This window comes from Mus musculus, chromosome 9, assembly GCF_000001635.26.
Source record: "Mus musculus strain C57BL/6J chromosome 9, GRCm38.p6 C57BL/6J".
NCBI classification, from domain to species: domain Eukaryota; kingdom Metazoa; phylum Chordata; class Mammalia; order Rodentia; family Muridae; genus Mus; species Mus musculus.
The window spans coordinates 103,352,166-103,367,359 of record NC_000075.6 but is presented as its reverse complement, the minus strand read 5'-3'; the positions used below and the strand labels follow the sequence as shown (position 1 = coordinate 103,367,359).

Sequence of the window (15,194 nt, the reverse complement as noted above, 5' to 3'; positions counted from 1 at the left end):
CTCCGTCTTCAGAGCCAGTTCCAAGGCAGCCAGGACTACATAGTGAAACCTGTCTCAAAAAACAAAACAAAAGAAAGGTCTTCTTATTGTTGGCTACAGCCATAGAGCCTTCATTTATCCATCGATATGTTCAGAATGTAGGTCTTCAATAGCCACAACTAGGGAAGGACTTGTAAGGAAAGACAGGAGGGAACAGGTGTGGAAAGACATCCCTCCATTTACTAGCTGGGTCCTATCTTTCCCCCAAGGCTACAGACATAGGACTTAGCCATTTCCTCAGTGGTTGTCACAGCTTTCTCCTCTACCCTTTAGAGGAAGCAGAAGTTTAATGCATACCCAGACCACACGTCTCATAGAGAAACACACATTTGATTCTCCAAGGCCCCAAAGTCAAGTCAGGTGGAAACAAGGATATTTTTTATCCCCTTCTCTGTCCTAAGATCCAGCATAGGAGCCAAAGTTAAACTGTAGCAATCACTCAAACTCAAGTCAGAGCAGGAGCAATTCTAGGTGCAATTGTGTAACTAAAAACAAGGAAACTCCAACATCTGTATTGGGTCATTCATTCTTTAGCTGGTAGAGAGCCTCTCTAGCAAGAATGGAAACCCCTAGTATCGCTAACATAGGCACAAAAGTGCATGCCTGAATTCTCAGCACTTGGGATGGTGGAGGCTGGAAGGTCAGAAACACATTATCTTTTCTATGTATGGCGTTCAAAGCAGCCTGGGGTAGGTGAGACCCGGTCCCAAAACAAAGCAATCTCCCCCAAGCAAACAAAAAGCTTTCTGGGCTGCAGATGTTTCGGGGATCAAGTATTCACATAGTATGTGCCAATAGGGTGAAGACCCAGGAAAAGGAGGGGTTTTGTGTGTTTTCTTTTTGTGATTCTGTGGACAGACTCTGCGCTGACATGCGCCTGTCGCACGCTACCACCAAAATCACATTCCCAGCCATTCTCCATCTCACAAGAGCTAGCGTTAGAGGGTCAGATTTATTTAGCCTGACCCTGGTAGACACAGCTAGTCAAAATCAGTTCCCTTCCTTTCATGCACTGGCTTATTTAAGATCCTTCCGTAAATGGAACCACGAATACTAATCCAGCGCTCCTCATCAAAAGCATTCCATTCAGAAGAAAAGTAATAGGTGCCCGACCAGAGAGGGTGCGAGTACAGAAAAGCAGGGCAGGAGGACCAAGCTTGAACATAGCTGGCTTAACATGGTCTCTTTCCTTTTCCTGAAAGTTCAAACGCCTACCAGGCCACAGTCCTGGCGAGCAGACGCACGTGTACCCTGCGCATGCGCGCAACCAAGGCACACCCGCCCCCTCCGGCTGGTCTTCTTCAGCCAAGTCACCAACCCTCTAAATGCCCGCCCTCAAGGCAAATTCCCTGGCCAATCGGAGGCAGGAGTCACTAGGGACGTCACTCTCTTTGCCTACACCCGCTTTCTCCCCGCCCCCATACAGGGCACCGCCCCGTAGAAGGAACGGATTGTCACCTAAGCGCTCCGTCCGGGCATCTGATTGGCTCTCCCGGAAGACCCGCCCCCTTCTCATCCCGCCGCCCGCCCCCCTCGGCGCGCCCACAGCGGCGGGCGGAACCGAGCGCGCAGGCGCGGCGCTGCCTCTCTCTGCTGGTGGCCCGCCCTCCCTCCTCCCCTCCCTCCCCTCCCCGTCCCCTCTCCCCCTCCTCAGGCCCGCGCGTCTTCCTCCCGCACGCGCCGTCGTTAGCCGAGCGCTCGCCGGTGCGCGCCTTCCTTGTCCCTCAGGCAGCGGGGCGGGCGCGACCCTGCTCCACGCTCGCGGTTCCCAGCGAGGAACGTACCACCAGAGCACGGGGGGAGCCGGCCGCCCTGCCGCCCGCGCCTCGGCGACCCCGCGGGGCTGAGGCGACGCCGCACCCTGCAGCCTGAGCGCACAGCCGGCCTTGACCCAGAGCTCGGAGCCGCGAGCGCCGCGCCCTCCGCCGGCCCCACCCATCCGGACCGCGGCCATGGCCGAGACCGAGGAGCGGAGCCTGGACAACTTCTTCGCCAAGAGGGACAAGAAGAAGAAGAAGGAACGGAGCAGTCGCGCGGCCAACGCGGCGAGCGGCGCGGGCGGGAGCAGCGCGGCGGCGGGCTCCAGGCCGGGCGATGGCGGGAGCCTGGGCTCCGGTGCCAGGTCGGGCGACGGCGGGAGCTTGGGCTCCGGCTCCAGGTCGGGCGACGGCGGGAGCTCGGGCTCTGGTGCTAGGTCCGGAGACGGCGGGAGCTCGAGGTCCGGAGACGGCGGGAGCGCGGGCCCCGCCGGCAAGGCCATAACGAAGGTGAGGGTCGGGAGGCCGGCGGCCGGCCGCATGTGCCCGCCCCCGCCGGCCCGGGAGGCCACGTGACTCGGGCTTCGCACGTCGGCCCGGCGGGCGGGCGGGCTCGCGGTCCTCGGCCCCCGGGGCTCGTCTGGCCGCCCCCGTCCGCGGCCCTCTGCGCGCCGCGCCCTCTGGGCCACGGGGGTTGGGCCGGTCCCCGGGTGACGTGTGCCCGAGTCCTCGTGGTCCCGCTTGAGCCCCGCTGGGGCCGGATTTCATGTTCTTAAGGTGTTCCGAGGCTCCTCTGTGCCGCCCGGGCCAGCGTGGCTTACTCTCCCAACCACGGCCACGCAGGGCTGGGAATTGAGTTGTGGAATTTCTGTCGCCTTCTCTCCGCCGCTCAGCTCGCCCTGGGCTTGGGTTTAAGTAAAAGCGGCGGCAGAGAGGGCGTTTGGGAATTAGGCACGTCTCCGGATCTTGCAGGAACGGGCTAAACTTTACCGTCCGGCCACTAGCCCCAATTTTTGAGACAAGGTCTCACGGTGTAGCTCTGGTTGGCCTCCAGTTCACAAAGAGCCTCCGGCCTCTGTCTCTGGAGTACTGGGATTAAAGGTCTGTGTCACTGTCTGCAATTTTGTTTTTTTTTTGTTGTTGTTGTTGTTGTTGTTTTTTGTTTTTTTTAAAGATCACATTTATTTGCTTATTTGTGTGCGCGCACTCCTGTGTACGTGTGCGGAGAGGTTAGAGGCCGGGGTAAATTCTCTCTTCCCACCACGTGGGCCTGGAGAGTTAGACTCTCTGGTTCTCGGTGTTGACTGCCGCCGATTCTTAGACCGACTCAAGAATCCTGGCGACCACTGATGGAATTTTTCCGAGTCTGGAATCTGTTTACCAAGATCTCTAATTAATTAATTCGATGTTTCGCGGGTACCTTTACCAGTTTGGGGAATCCCGTTGGCCCTTGATGCCTTTTAGTCTGAAGTGGGCTTACCAAAAACTAATCAGGTGTTGTTTCTTCCATAGGATGAAAATGAGTGGAAAGAATTTGAGCAAAGAGAGGTTGATTACAGCGGATTAAGAGTTCAGGCAATGCAAATAAGGTAGGATGTGATTACACGTGGGATTAGGTAACCTTGTTAAGTAGTGCACGCGTTTACTTTTTTTTTTTTTTAAATGCCCTCTGTGTCATTAAATTAGTTGCCAACTCTAAAATCCTGTGGTTTCCCTATTTGCAGCTATGTGGATTTTTGGCTTGACTAAAATGGATTTTTGTCATTTAAAAATTTTTAACACTTCGTGTTTGAATTTAGGTGGTCTTCCCTACCCCTAGTAGGGCTCCTGTAGTTCACTCGCTGCCCTGAGAACTTACTGTGTGACTCAGGAGAAGAAGGGGCTTGTTTTTTTTTTTTTTTTCCAAAAAAAAATATTTGAAGCGAGTTGCCTGTGTAATACATGTCTGTACTGTCTTCTGGAATTGGAATTACAGCTGTTAGTGTGGGTTCTGTGAGCTGGACCCTGATCTGTGGAAGACCGCTGAGCGACATGTCACCTTGAACTCTTAATTCTAAAGTGTCCACCCAAATGTACCACCAAGCTGTGCAGGAACTTAGTTTTTTCTTTTACTTACTTAGTAAAATTGTTTTCTAGTTCTCTCTGGTAATTGCAGTGTAGGATACTTCCAACATACACGAATTTGCATTGACCATGAAGCCACCTTGAATACCCACTACCCCAGTCAAAAAATTGAACGTTAATAGAGGCTCTTCTGAACCTATCCCCAAAAGTAGCTTACCCTAGCCCTCGTTTGCACAGTTCTTAGCTGTGTATTCCGGACTGAACTTGAGCTGCTGGAATTGCAGGCCTGTGCTACCTGCCATTTCGGGCTCTGAGGTGACTGGTTTTCAAAGTTCAGGAAAACAGTCATTTTCACAGTTGGATTGGTTGATTTAAGAGAACCTACATTGTCACGTTCAATCTGTGGTAGTTCATTTTAGATCTGGTTTTAAAAGTAACATGTTTGGAAAGATTTTTTTTTTAAGTAGAAAGGGTAAGTATTTAAGGTAAGGTTTTTGAAGTTCAAAAGTGAGTAGGGCTCTATTGCCTTAAAATCCTTTACTCATCTTACACAAGCAAAATGATTGGAAATTGTCTTTGGTTTGAAGCTTGCAATTTGTAGAGAATTCCAGTGACCATATGGGACAGTTGTTGAGGAAATAACTTTCTTAACTCTAAATTAATCTTTTAAAATCTAGATTATATATGATCTGAGGTAACTTATTGAAAAGCCAGGTAGTATATTTTAATGTATGGTTAGTGTCTGTACCACCCAGGCATTCATATCCCTAGGTGTTCTCACTTGTGAATTTACCAAATTAAACATTGTTTTTTATAGTAGGGAACTTAGAAGTTATCTCCCTTTTTGGTGTGGCTTTAGTGTTTTGTTTTGCTTTGTTTTTCCTTTTTTAAAGATTTAATTACATATGTATGTCTGGGATGTATATGTACATGTATGTGCATGCAGGTGCCTGTCGAGGCCAGAAGAGAGCGCATCAGTTCCCTTGAAACTGGAGTTACAGGTAGTTGGGAGCTGTGTTCTAGGGACTGAATTTGTATCCTCTACAAGAGCAGTATATAAGCTTATGAGTAATTTTAGAAAATACTTGGTGGTGAAAGCCTTAACTGTCAGCTGTTGAGAAGCTGAGGTGGGGAGAATAAGAAAAATCAGGTGCGCTTGGGTTAGAGTGAGTTTAAGGTTACTCTGAGCAATTTAGTGAGACCCTATCTCAAAACTTAAAAGAAAAAGTAGAAAATGTTCTTGTTTTGTATCTCCAAGTCTGATCTATAAATCTGGAGAGGGAGTTTACAGGTTCCTTTCTTTTATCTGGATGTGGTCCCTGCTCTGAAGTTAAATTATGCCCTTGAGTGGTAATTTCTGGACATATTGACTTGAATTTTAGTGGGTAAAAGTAACACTTTCTGAAGGTAGAGGGGTGGCCTTCAAGTTTTTTCAGTATAAAATTTGATTTTGTTAAATTATGGAGAACATTTAAATTGAACTGGTTTTCTAACAGGATATAAAATTCTTTATTTTAACTTTTTTAGAGTCAGGAAGTTGTTAATAAACTGTTAGGATCTACTTGTCTCTGCCCTGCAGTGTTGACATGCCTGGCTTTCATGTGGGGGCCAGGGGTTTGAACTCTGCTCTTTTTACTTTTACAGCAAGTGTTCTTACCATATATACAGATGAACAGTTGTGATTTACTGTGTTGGTGAGTGAATAGATTCAAAGAGTGAATGAATAACTGAAAGCAACTGCTTCAGTGTATGCAGGTGTAAATGCCATGTAGGTGGGAATCTTTTTCACCTTTTTTGGATGCATTAGGTTGTTGGGATATTACCACACCCAGATGATTACCTATTTCATCCCTGAAGCAATTATAGTATTGACATGGCTTTACAATTTAAAAAGGCAAAAAAAAAAAAACCTCTTGAAAAAATTATGAAGATTGGAAACCACAATTAGCCTGGGTAATTATAAACTTCATACTAGCTAATAAGCTACTGTTAGACAATGGTGTTGTGCTATCTGATCAGATTTTTACGATCCATTAGAGAATAACATGTTCCCATCTCTTTTTCAAATGAAAGCTAGAATTTTTTACTTCCTGTTACGAAGGTGATATATGTACTGAGTGTATAAATTTGCTCTTCGTATTGGTGATATCTAAAAGCCAGCCAGTATCATCTTGAAAGCCTGACCATTAAATGACAGAGATGGCAGAACCTGGACTTGAGCAATCAGTTCCTAACATTGTTTTAGCTATCAAAGTTCTCATTAAAATTACAGATCTTTAGGATTCTCTCTGGATGTTTGATGTTTATGATAAGTATAATGTATTAGATGATGATTTAAATGGCATGAATATTATTTGTTAGTGACCAGCATCATTTTATATGGCTGGACAGGTTGTATGTTAAAAGGGAAAACTGAAATTTGGCTTTCTCTTTTTCCTTTGTCTTTTAAAAATTGCAGTTTATTTTGTGTGAGCATGCTGTGGCATGCATATCAGAATAAAACCAACAGGAGTTAGTTCTCTTCCACCTTGTGGATCCTGGGGATTAGACTCTGGTAGTTAGGCTTGGTGGCAAGGACCATCTAGGTGTGACCTTTAGTTTTTGGAGAAAGTATCAGTGACGTCATCATTCTCTTGCCTCAGCTTGCATGCTGAGGTCACCAGTCAGCCTCCAAACGGTGGTTACTTCTCTGTTTGTCTTTTTGAGTTACAGGTGAAGTGCTCTGTTATTGAGCCCTGAGAGACAGTCTTAGTCTTAAATACAGATTGGAAATTAGGTTGTTCCTCTTTCTTGACATCATAAGTCTTTAAATGCTGGGGTTACTTCCAGCTGGTGGGCAGTGTCTTTAAAGGGCCTTAATAAAGATGGGTATGGTGGTTTACACCTTTAATTTCAGCACTTGGGAGATAGAGACAGGAAGATCAGTCAGGATCGTCAGCTTACTTGAGTATATAGTGAGTTTAAGGCCAGCCTGGGCTACCTGAGTGAGGCCTTGTCTTGGATTCTAGGTATGGCTCAGTTTAGCATGCTTTTGTTGCATACATGAGAATCCAAGTTAGACTCCACTCACCAATGGAGGGAAAAAAAAAATCAACACTAAGCCAGAAGAAATTTGGCTTAAAGCTAGGACACATCTTGCTTTAATAGGAATATCTTTTATGGGGGCCAGCAAGATGGCTTATTATTGGGTATTGCTGTTAAAAGTTGATGACCTGGGTTTATTCCCTAGAATCCACATGGTAGAGAACTGATTCCCAAAAGTTCGCCCCTAAAGAGTTTAGTCTCAGCAGAGGGAGGCAGAGACAGGCAGGTCTCTGAGATGTCGATCAGCTTTGCCTACGTATCTGATTCCATGCCAGTCAGGACTGTATAATTGGACCATATTTTCAAAAGAAATGTATTTTTTTGTAGAAGTTTCATATGGTGGTGCATACATCTAGTTCCAGTTCTTGGGAAGTTCAATGTGCTTGTTTTTCAATAGTGAAAAGGAAGATGATGATAATGAGAAGAGAGAAGATCCAGGAGATAATTGGGAAGAAGGTGGAGGTGGCAGTGGAGCAGAAAAATCTTCAGGTCCCTGGAATAAAACCGCTCCGGTACAAGCGCCTCCTGCTCCAGTAACAGGTGATCTTCTGTTTTCCCTCCTGAGGGATGGGCATAGTGGATCCAAATGGATGCTGCTTTAGTGGAAGGAATGTAGAAATTGAGGGACATACTTTTTTTGTCCTGTAGGCTGTCAAAGTTTTGCTTTTGTTTTTGGTGCTAGGGAATAAAGCCAAGTAGTTCACCTCCTGCTATCATCCTACCACTAAATCACATTCTTGGTGCTGCACTTAGGTCTTGAAGCTTACATTCTCAGCAGAAGGGAGTGAGTAAAATTTCTTTAGAACTAAAGAACTTTTAGGGGTTTATGTGTGTTGTTGGATGTGTGTTTGCATGTTTGTACAGTGCTTGTGGATGGACCACAGCTTGGTGCCGGTCTCATTGTCCATTTTTATTTTTTGAGAGTAGGGTTTCTCAAGGAACCGGGAACTCAAACCAGTTCTAGCTATCCTAGCTAGCCAGTTTGCTTTTAGGATCCTGTTTGTGTGCCTTGCCATGGCTGCCTAGGCTTACATGGATCTGACCATCCTGTACACATGCTCGGCAGACTGTAGCCATTGAGCCAGCTTCCTAGCTCAGCGTGTTTGTCTGGTTTTTGCTGTGCTAGAAATTGAACTCTAAAAACTCTGCACATGCTAAATGTGCTGTACCACAGAGCTGCATTTTCATCTCAAAATTGTTAGTTTTATTTATTTTATATAGCTCAGGCTGACCTTGAGTCCTCTGTAATACAGATGACCTTATGCTACCCCACTTCCCAAAACCTGAGATTACAGGTGTGAGCTTTCCTGGCAATTTTCTAAGTTAAAAAAATTTTTTATATGTAAAGTTCTTATTTTTTGAGAATGCCATCAGTATATTTTTGGTAATATTCATCCCCACTCTGCTCAGGCTAGCCCTGAATTTGTGTGTGTGTGTGTGTGTGTGTGTGTGTGTGTGTGTGTGTGTGTGTGTGTGTGTGTGTGTTTATGTCTTGTTGTGTGGGTATCGAGGCTAGAGGTTGGCTGTGTCTTCCTCGTCACTCTAAATGCTTAAGACAAGTTCTCACCGAGTCTAGAGATGATTGAATGGCTGTACTAGCTAGCTAGCGCACTCCTAGGATGTTCTTTTCTCTGTCACCACCCACCCATCCTGTGCTGTTTACAGGCATGTGCTGCTGCCATGCCTGGGCTTTGGTGCACATGAGTTTAAGTTCTAATGCTTATGGCAAGTGCTGAAGTGACTAGTGTGAATCACCATGGAAATGCTGCCTTTTTTTTTTTTTTTTTTTTTCTCCTGAACCTGATGTTCTTTCAAGCTACTCCTGGAATGCACCAGACACACAGCTCCAGCAGACCCTTAGTTCTTAGCTTTGGGAGTATTTTCTTTCTCTTTCCTCTTTTTATCAGGTGCCTGAAAAGCCAGGTGGTAGATGACTGTGGTCTCTGTTGTGCTGCTGTGGCATAGACAGTAATGTGGAATTAACAGCAGTGAGGATAGCTGTGCTCAGTTGTTGGGCCGGATTCAGCTTGTTCACTAATATTTGGTTTTAAGTGTTGGCTTTCTTTTTATTATTTGTGTGGTGAGTTTGTGGAGCTGGATCTTGCCACCAGGTTTGTATAAAGAGGGTCTTTTCATATCTGCTTAATTTTACCCTGTTAATAAAACCCTTCCCAAGCCCCCTTTTAATATGTAACCTCTTTGGGGCTCAGCAGTTAAGAGTACTAACCTACACTCTACCAGCACCAGAATTATATCTTAGTAATTCTTATCAGAGGACCACAAATATCTATGACTCCAGTTTCAAGGAATCCACCTTTCCCTTCTGGCCACCAGGGGCATCTGTGTATCTACATGATGTGTGTACACATTGAAGTGTAGCTCCTTTGTACTCCTGCTGTTATTTTTGGCATGGCACCCCTTCTCCCCTTCTCCCCTTTTTTTGTCTCTTCTAGAATATACTGCCCATTAGGTAGCATTTTGGGGGGTGCTGGATGAGCTCAAGTGAGAGAGGGATGGCTAGTCACATGTAGCTGTGTTGAATACTTAGGACATGGTGGCTAATGTGACTGAGGAATTGAAACCTAGATTTCATTTTACTCATCTAAAATAGCTACATGTGTTGCTTTGATCCCAGCACTCAGGACACAGACAGATGGTGTTTGAGTTGGGGCAGCCAGGGCTACAGAGACGGGGCTGAGATGAGATGGCTCAGCGGTTAAGAGCACTAACTGCTCTTCCAAGGTCTCGAGTTCAAATCCCAGAAACCACATGGTGGCTCACAACCATCCATAATGAGATCTGACACCCTCTTCTGGAGTGCCTGAAGACAGCTACAGTGTACTTACATATAATAAATAAATAAATCTTTAAAAAAACATATGAATGAATGAGTGCATAAGAGAGCAGGCAAGCCTCACAAGTCATATCACCCACAAACACAAATAACGAATTTTTTTTAAAAAGCCACATGTGGTGGCTGAAATGTAAGGGTCAGTAGTTATTTAGTGTTTGGTCTGGTTTTTTTGAAGATGGGTCTGAGTTGCCCAGGCTGGCTTTGAACTCCAGATCCTCCTGTCTCAGCCTCCCATGTTGCAAGCATGTTCCACTGTTCAAGGCAGGTTGTTTTTTGTTTGTTTTTTTGAGACAGGGTTTCTCTGTGTAGCCCTGGCTGTCCTGGAACTCACTTTGTAGACCAGGCTGGGCTTGAACTCAGAAATCCGCCTGCCTCTGCCTCCCAAGTGCTGGGATTAAAGGTGTGCGCCACCACGCCAGCCTCAAGGCAGTTTTTAATGTGTGTATCTCAAGTGCAGCTTAGATACTCAGTAAAAGCTTGTATGCTTTCCCTCTGGCATAACAAAGCCTATAGAAAGCAATCCTTTAAACTATAAGAACATTTTATTTCAGCTAGTAGATGATTACAGTGCTGTCCCAGTGAGCCTCCCCAGCCTGAAACTTTGAAATTTTTCATAAAGTGGGAAACGACACTGCTTGAATACATATCAAGGGTCAGTTGGGAAGGTAGGAGACAGGAAAAACCTGAAACATTGTGGCCCCCAAATTCAGTCACAGTAAATTTAAAGTCAAGGTGCTTTTTCCTGTGTTATAAGCAAATAGAGAAACTTAACATCCAATAGTCTTAATGAAATAAAGACCTTTATTATTTTTAGGAATTTAAAATACTGCATGTGTATTTTATTAAATAATTTATATAAAATACCTTGTTTAGCCCACCTTTCAAGTAGAGAAAGTAGATGTCACCTTTTGATAGAAACACCAGCGACAGCAGTGTTGAATTTCAGAAGAGATTAAGAGATGGGCAAGGTTCTACTTGAGACATTTTCTCACAGAACTTTGTTTTTATTGTGTAGTCCAAATCCATTCTAAATCAGGGTGGCCTTTCCTACAGTTGTTATAGGATCAGGAGTGTGGGAAAATGTTACAAGAAAGTCAAACATTTGAATGGTTTATCTATTAGTTACAGAAACCCCGGAGCCAGCAATGCCCAGTGGTGTATACAGGCCTCCTGGGGCAAGGCTAACCACAACAAGGAAAACGCCACAAGGACCACCAGAAATATACAGTGACACGCAGTTCCCATCCCTGCAGTCCACTGCCAAGCATGTAGAGAGCCGGAAGTAAGTATGTGAGGCTATGAGCTAGGCTTTCTGACAGGCAGCTGGGCACATGGTGAGGCTTTGGTACCCAGGAGGGAAGGAGAAGGTGGGGGAAGAGTCCTTTAAGTACATTATTACTGGCTTCTGTTCCTTTTAAATATGGAAACTAGAATTGTAGAAGCATTTATCATTGCATTCACAGTAAATGTGAGAAGATGAAAGATGTTGGCATTTATAAATCTAATACTATAAATAATCTTATTTCATTCAGCAGGTACTTAAAATGAATACTACCTGAAGTTAAATGACCACATATGGCACATCTACATCTTATTAGGGACATGAATTTTCAAAAATAAAGTGGGAAGAAATGTAAATGGCATCAGATGGAAAATTTTTTTGGGTGGTTTTAAAGTAAATCCCAGCCTTTTCACCTCGTTGAGAGCACAGCTGGCTTGAATTTAGACCTCTACTTGGACTTGCTTCTCCGTTCTGTCCTCACATGTGGGGGACTCTGGGAGAGCAGTGACTTGCCACACACATCTTTCTGTACCTGATCTAATCAGACCACTCCCCCAAAGCAAAAGGGAGGAGAAATTGTTGAATGATGAGAACATTACTTGAATGAGGAAATTGTTGCCCTTATGCATAAAGACGTATTATCTACTAACTGCGAAAACTTAGAAGTGAGTCTTAGAAGGAATGTCATTATACAGCTTCTTTCTGGTTGTTTTCAAGTTGGTCCCAAAATATGCAGAAGATGGGACCTCGGAGCTTCAGTACAGTATTACATGTTTTCTGTTCAATTGAAGCCTTAAAATGGTTTGATAAGGATTTTTGTATTCTCTTCCTGTCTCTCCAGGATTATCCTTAGGGTCTTTTTTTTTTTTTTTTTTTTTTTTTTTTCTTTTTAAATTCGAGGAAGAGTACTTTCAAAATTCCCTAGTGAAGAAGAAATATTTACTGATTACATTTCTTTTCCCTTAGGGATAAAGAAATGGAGAAGAGCTTTGAAGTAGTAAGACACAAAAATAGAGATAGGGAGGAGGTTTCAAAAAACCAGGCCCTTAAACTTCAGCTAGACAACCAGTATGCTGTGCTTGAGAATCAGAAGTACAGCCACACACAGTACAGCTAAGGAATGGTCTTTGCTAAGCCTTCCAAGGTAACTAGACCACAGCTAACCACCAAGAACAGCCATTCATCGTTTTGATTTCTGGATCTACAGTGACTGACTGAAGACCTCAAGTCCAGTGACTGTCCCTGTTGCACTATGGAAGTTCAAGAGTCACGACTGATCTTGATGTGTGTTGGATTTAGGGGTGTTTCATTGTCTTAAATATTTGTGAATTAGATTCAACAGTGTTTCCATAGTTGCTCTGCGTATAAAACCAAACCTGCAGCCAGTGGTCATTCAAACATCTTTATGTTCAGATACTGAGCCTTCGCAAGGTTGACTACCTCAGATTTGCTGCCCTTAGTTGTGGATTTCATGTGGATCACATCTTCTACATAAGGTTACAGCTACTAGTGTCTGTGTGAACCTTGAAACCAACTCTACTGGATTCCTGTCAGAAAGCCTTCAGAAGTCAGCCATCTGGGTTCTGAGCCGCTGTAAAAGATGAAGAGTTAAGTGACCTTAATTAACCTGTTCTGTGCCCCATCCTAAGGCATACTCTGTAGGCTGTGGCTGTGTTAGACTCCCTGGAACAAGCCGCTGTCAGAAATGATGTGTTTGGATCATCTGTGTGGGGCTTATGATTTATAATTTAAGTTTTTAGTTTTATGCGGTAACTGGATTTAATTCAACCAAACTCTGGTCCACCAAATGGGGAGTGGGTGGGGGGGTAGTCTTATTTCTTTGAATAATTTTTCATTCAGATAGTGCTTGTTCGGTTCCACATTAAGGCCTTGCTTTGACTCAGAGTAAGTTCTTTAAGGGCATATTGTCTGAAATATGTCTGAAAGAAGCATTGGAATTGTAAAATGCCCTATGAATTTGCCAATCCTTAGGTGGAACCAGATAGCCTTTGATGCATATAAAGGACAGCGGATCCGCTGCACTCCAGGTGCTGCTCAAGCCTCCTAATCAGGTCTAATTGAACTGCTGTGGACAGAGTGTGGCGTCTGCTCACTGCTGTGGACAGAGTGTGACGTCTGCTCAGGAGGAGAGGGTTTCACTGACCTGGCTTTTAACAGTTCAAAGCAACAGGAGCAAAACACCCAAGTTGCGCATGAATCTGGCATGGTGTCTGATAAATCCTTGTGTGTGCCCCAAATGTGAAGGTTATGGGCTATTCATTGTTTAGCCAGCTCTTGACATTCACCTTGGGAGTATGTTTGGTAATCACTTGGAGACGCAGGGGAATAGTCAGTAATGTAGCATTTCTGTTGTAATTTCAATTTAACTATCTAGTAGTACTTGGCTCTTAGAAGAGGTTTCTGCTAAATTTCTTTCTACCTAATGAAATAGCCTGTCAGTTACCTACCTTGTCACTACAGATGGTTCAGTACACATACTCTATGTTGGCATATGACTATGTGATACAATACTAGTGCCTGGGTTTCTCTCTGTAAACGAATCCCTTTGCCAAACACAGGTCAGACTTGCTCACTACTGACAGGAGTGGAACAGGAAATGGATGTTTTCCCAGCTTGAGAGCATGTTTAGTGGATTTAGGGCAGCAGTGTAGGAAGCAGGAGGTGGAGGCCAGTGTCACCTGACCAGACTGTATGCCACTTCAGAGCAATAATGTTGGCATGATCTGAACCAGCCAGGAGGAGGTTGAGTGATTAGAGGCTTGAGATTCTTAGTTGAACTGAAGACTTCATTTGGGCACCAGAAACGTTAACACCTTGAGCCACAAACTTCCCTTAAAGTATGCTTCACTCCAGCGTGACACACAAACACAGATTCTGTTTGGGGTTATGGTTTAAGACGTGAACAGAAACATGATGAGGTTTGTTTAATGGCATACTGTACTGGAACGCTGAAGAACTGCAGCAGATGTAAATTCCAAGTCTTGTTATTTTTTAAGATTGTGAAATTATCAAAATGCATATGAATCAAGTTTTAATACACTGTCTGGGTGGATGAGGCTGTCCATTGCACCATTTCTTTCTTTGGGTTCTCAGGCATGGTTCTGACAGTGTAAGAACTCTGTAACATTTAACATTGAATAAACAGTAAACCAATGGATGGTGGAATGTGATGCTTTCTGTTGAAACCCCTTAGCCTAAACTCTAGGGAATGGAGAACAGTGTGCAGTCCATTTGTGGAGATGACCCTGCTCTCCAAGAGTGCATTTAGTAATGTTTGCCACATTCTGTAGATATTAAATGGCATGAGTGAAAATGGCTGCAATTTAGAGACACTCCTTATGAAAAAGTGTTAAACGTATTCTGGGCCACCTCTGGGCTCCTTATACAAAATATTAATTTTTAGGGTTTTGGTTCCCCCCCCCCACCCCCTTTCAAATGTGAATGAGTGTTTTGCCTTTGTACATGTCAGAAGTGCTGGAGGCCAAAGAAATTACTGGAACTGGAGTTAACAAGGTTAGCCACTGTGTGGACACTGGGAATCAGATCTAGGTCCAGAGCGGCCAATGCTGTCTCTAGCCTTTACACGCCTTTAAAAGGAACAGCACTTTCCAGTTTTAGGATTTGGTTTATAGTCTTAGTAAAGGTATATTTTAAGCCATTTTTGGTAATGGGATCAATATTTACTGTTTACTCTTTGTGCTTTGGCTTTAGATATTCATGTATGTATGTGAACATATGCTACTGTGTACAGGTGCTTATAGAGACCAGAAACAAATGTGTTGGCCCTAGAGTGTCTGAGGCATGAACTTCCTTACATGGGTGATTCTCAGCAAGAGCATCAAGTGCTCTTAACTGAGCATCAAGTTCTGAGGGTCGTTTTTTTCCTTAACTGCTTATTTAAAAGAAAATACAAGACTTACTCTTCCTTAGGGCCAGAAATGTTCAAGGCAAAGTACTCTACTCTCAGGCTACATACAACTTTTTTATCTTTAAGTGTCTTACTGTGTAGTTAATTTAAGATGGGCTTTGAACTCAAGATCTCAGTCTAAGTTTCCACAGGCTCTTTAGAGAGGGTCTCACATGAGGTCAGGCT

At 44.3% G+C, this 15,194-nt stretch overlaps 1 protein-coding gene across 6 annotated transcripts; it reads left to right on the top strand.

Moving 5' to 3' along the window:
* The first annotated feature begins 1,524 nt into the window (after positions 1-1,524).
* Positions 1,525-14,258, top strand: Cdv3 (carnitine deficiency-associated gene expressed in ventricle 3). 6 transcript variants are annotated; one of them, XM_006511756.1, is made up of 6 exons: positions 1,525-2,306; positions 3,309-3,385; positions 7,342-7,484; positions 10,921-11,080; positions 11,331-11,333; positions 12,047-14,258. In XM_006511756.1, exons 1-6 carry the CDS (start codon positions 1,992-1,994, stop codon positions 12,195-12,197), a joined length of 849 nt encoding a protein of 282 aa, XP_006511819.1. In that variant the 5' UTR covers positions 1,525-1,991; the 3' UTR covers positions 12,198-14,258. The 6 variants fall into 6 exon arrangements, with proteins under 6 accessions (XP_006511819.1, NP_787027.1, NP_001127898.1 ...); XM_006511758.4 differs by lacking the exon at positions 1,525-2,306 and adding an exon at positions 2,373-2,897; NM_175833.2 differs by lacking the exon at positions 11,331-11,333 and having other exon boundaries at positions 1,580-2,306.
* The last annotated feature ends 936 nt before the right edge of the window (positions 14,259-15,194 follow it).

Bases quoted from the DNA above. Each gene is read 5' to 3' on its own strand.
- Cdv3 (XM_006511756.1), top strand. From the start codon at position 1,992: ATGGCCGAGACCGAGGAGCGGAGCCTGGACAACTTCTTCGCCAAGAGG. The intron at 2,307-3,308 runs GTGAGGGTCGGG...TTTCTTCCATAG, and splicing joins CCGGCAAGGCCATAACGAAG to GATGAAAATGAGTGGAAAGA. The intron at 7,485-10,920 runs GTGATCTTCTGT...TTTATCTATTAG, and splicing joins GCCTCCTGCTCCAGTAACAG to TTACAGAAACCCCGGAGCCA.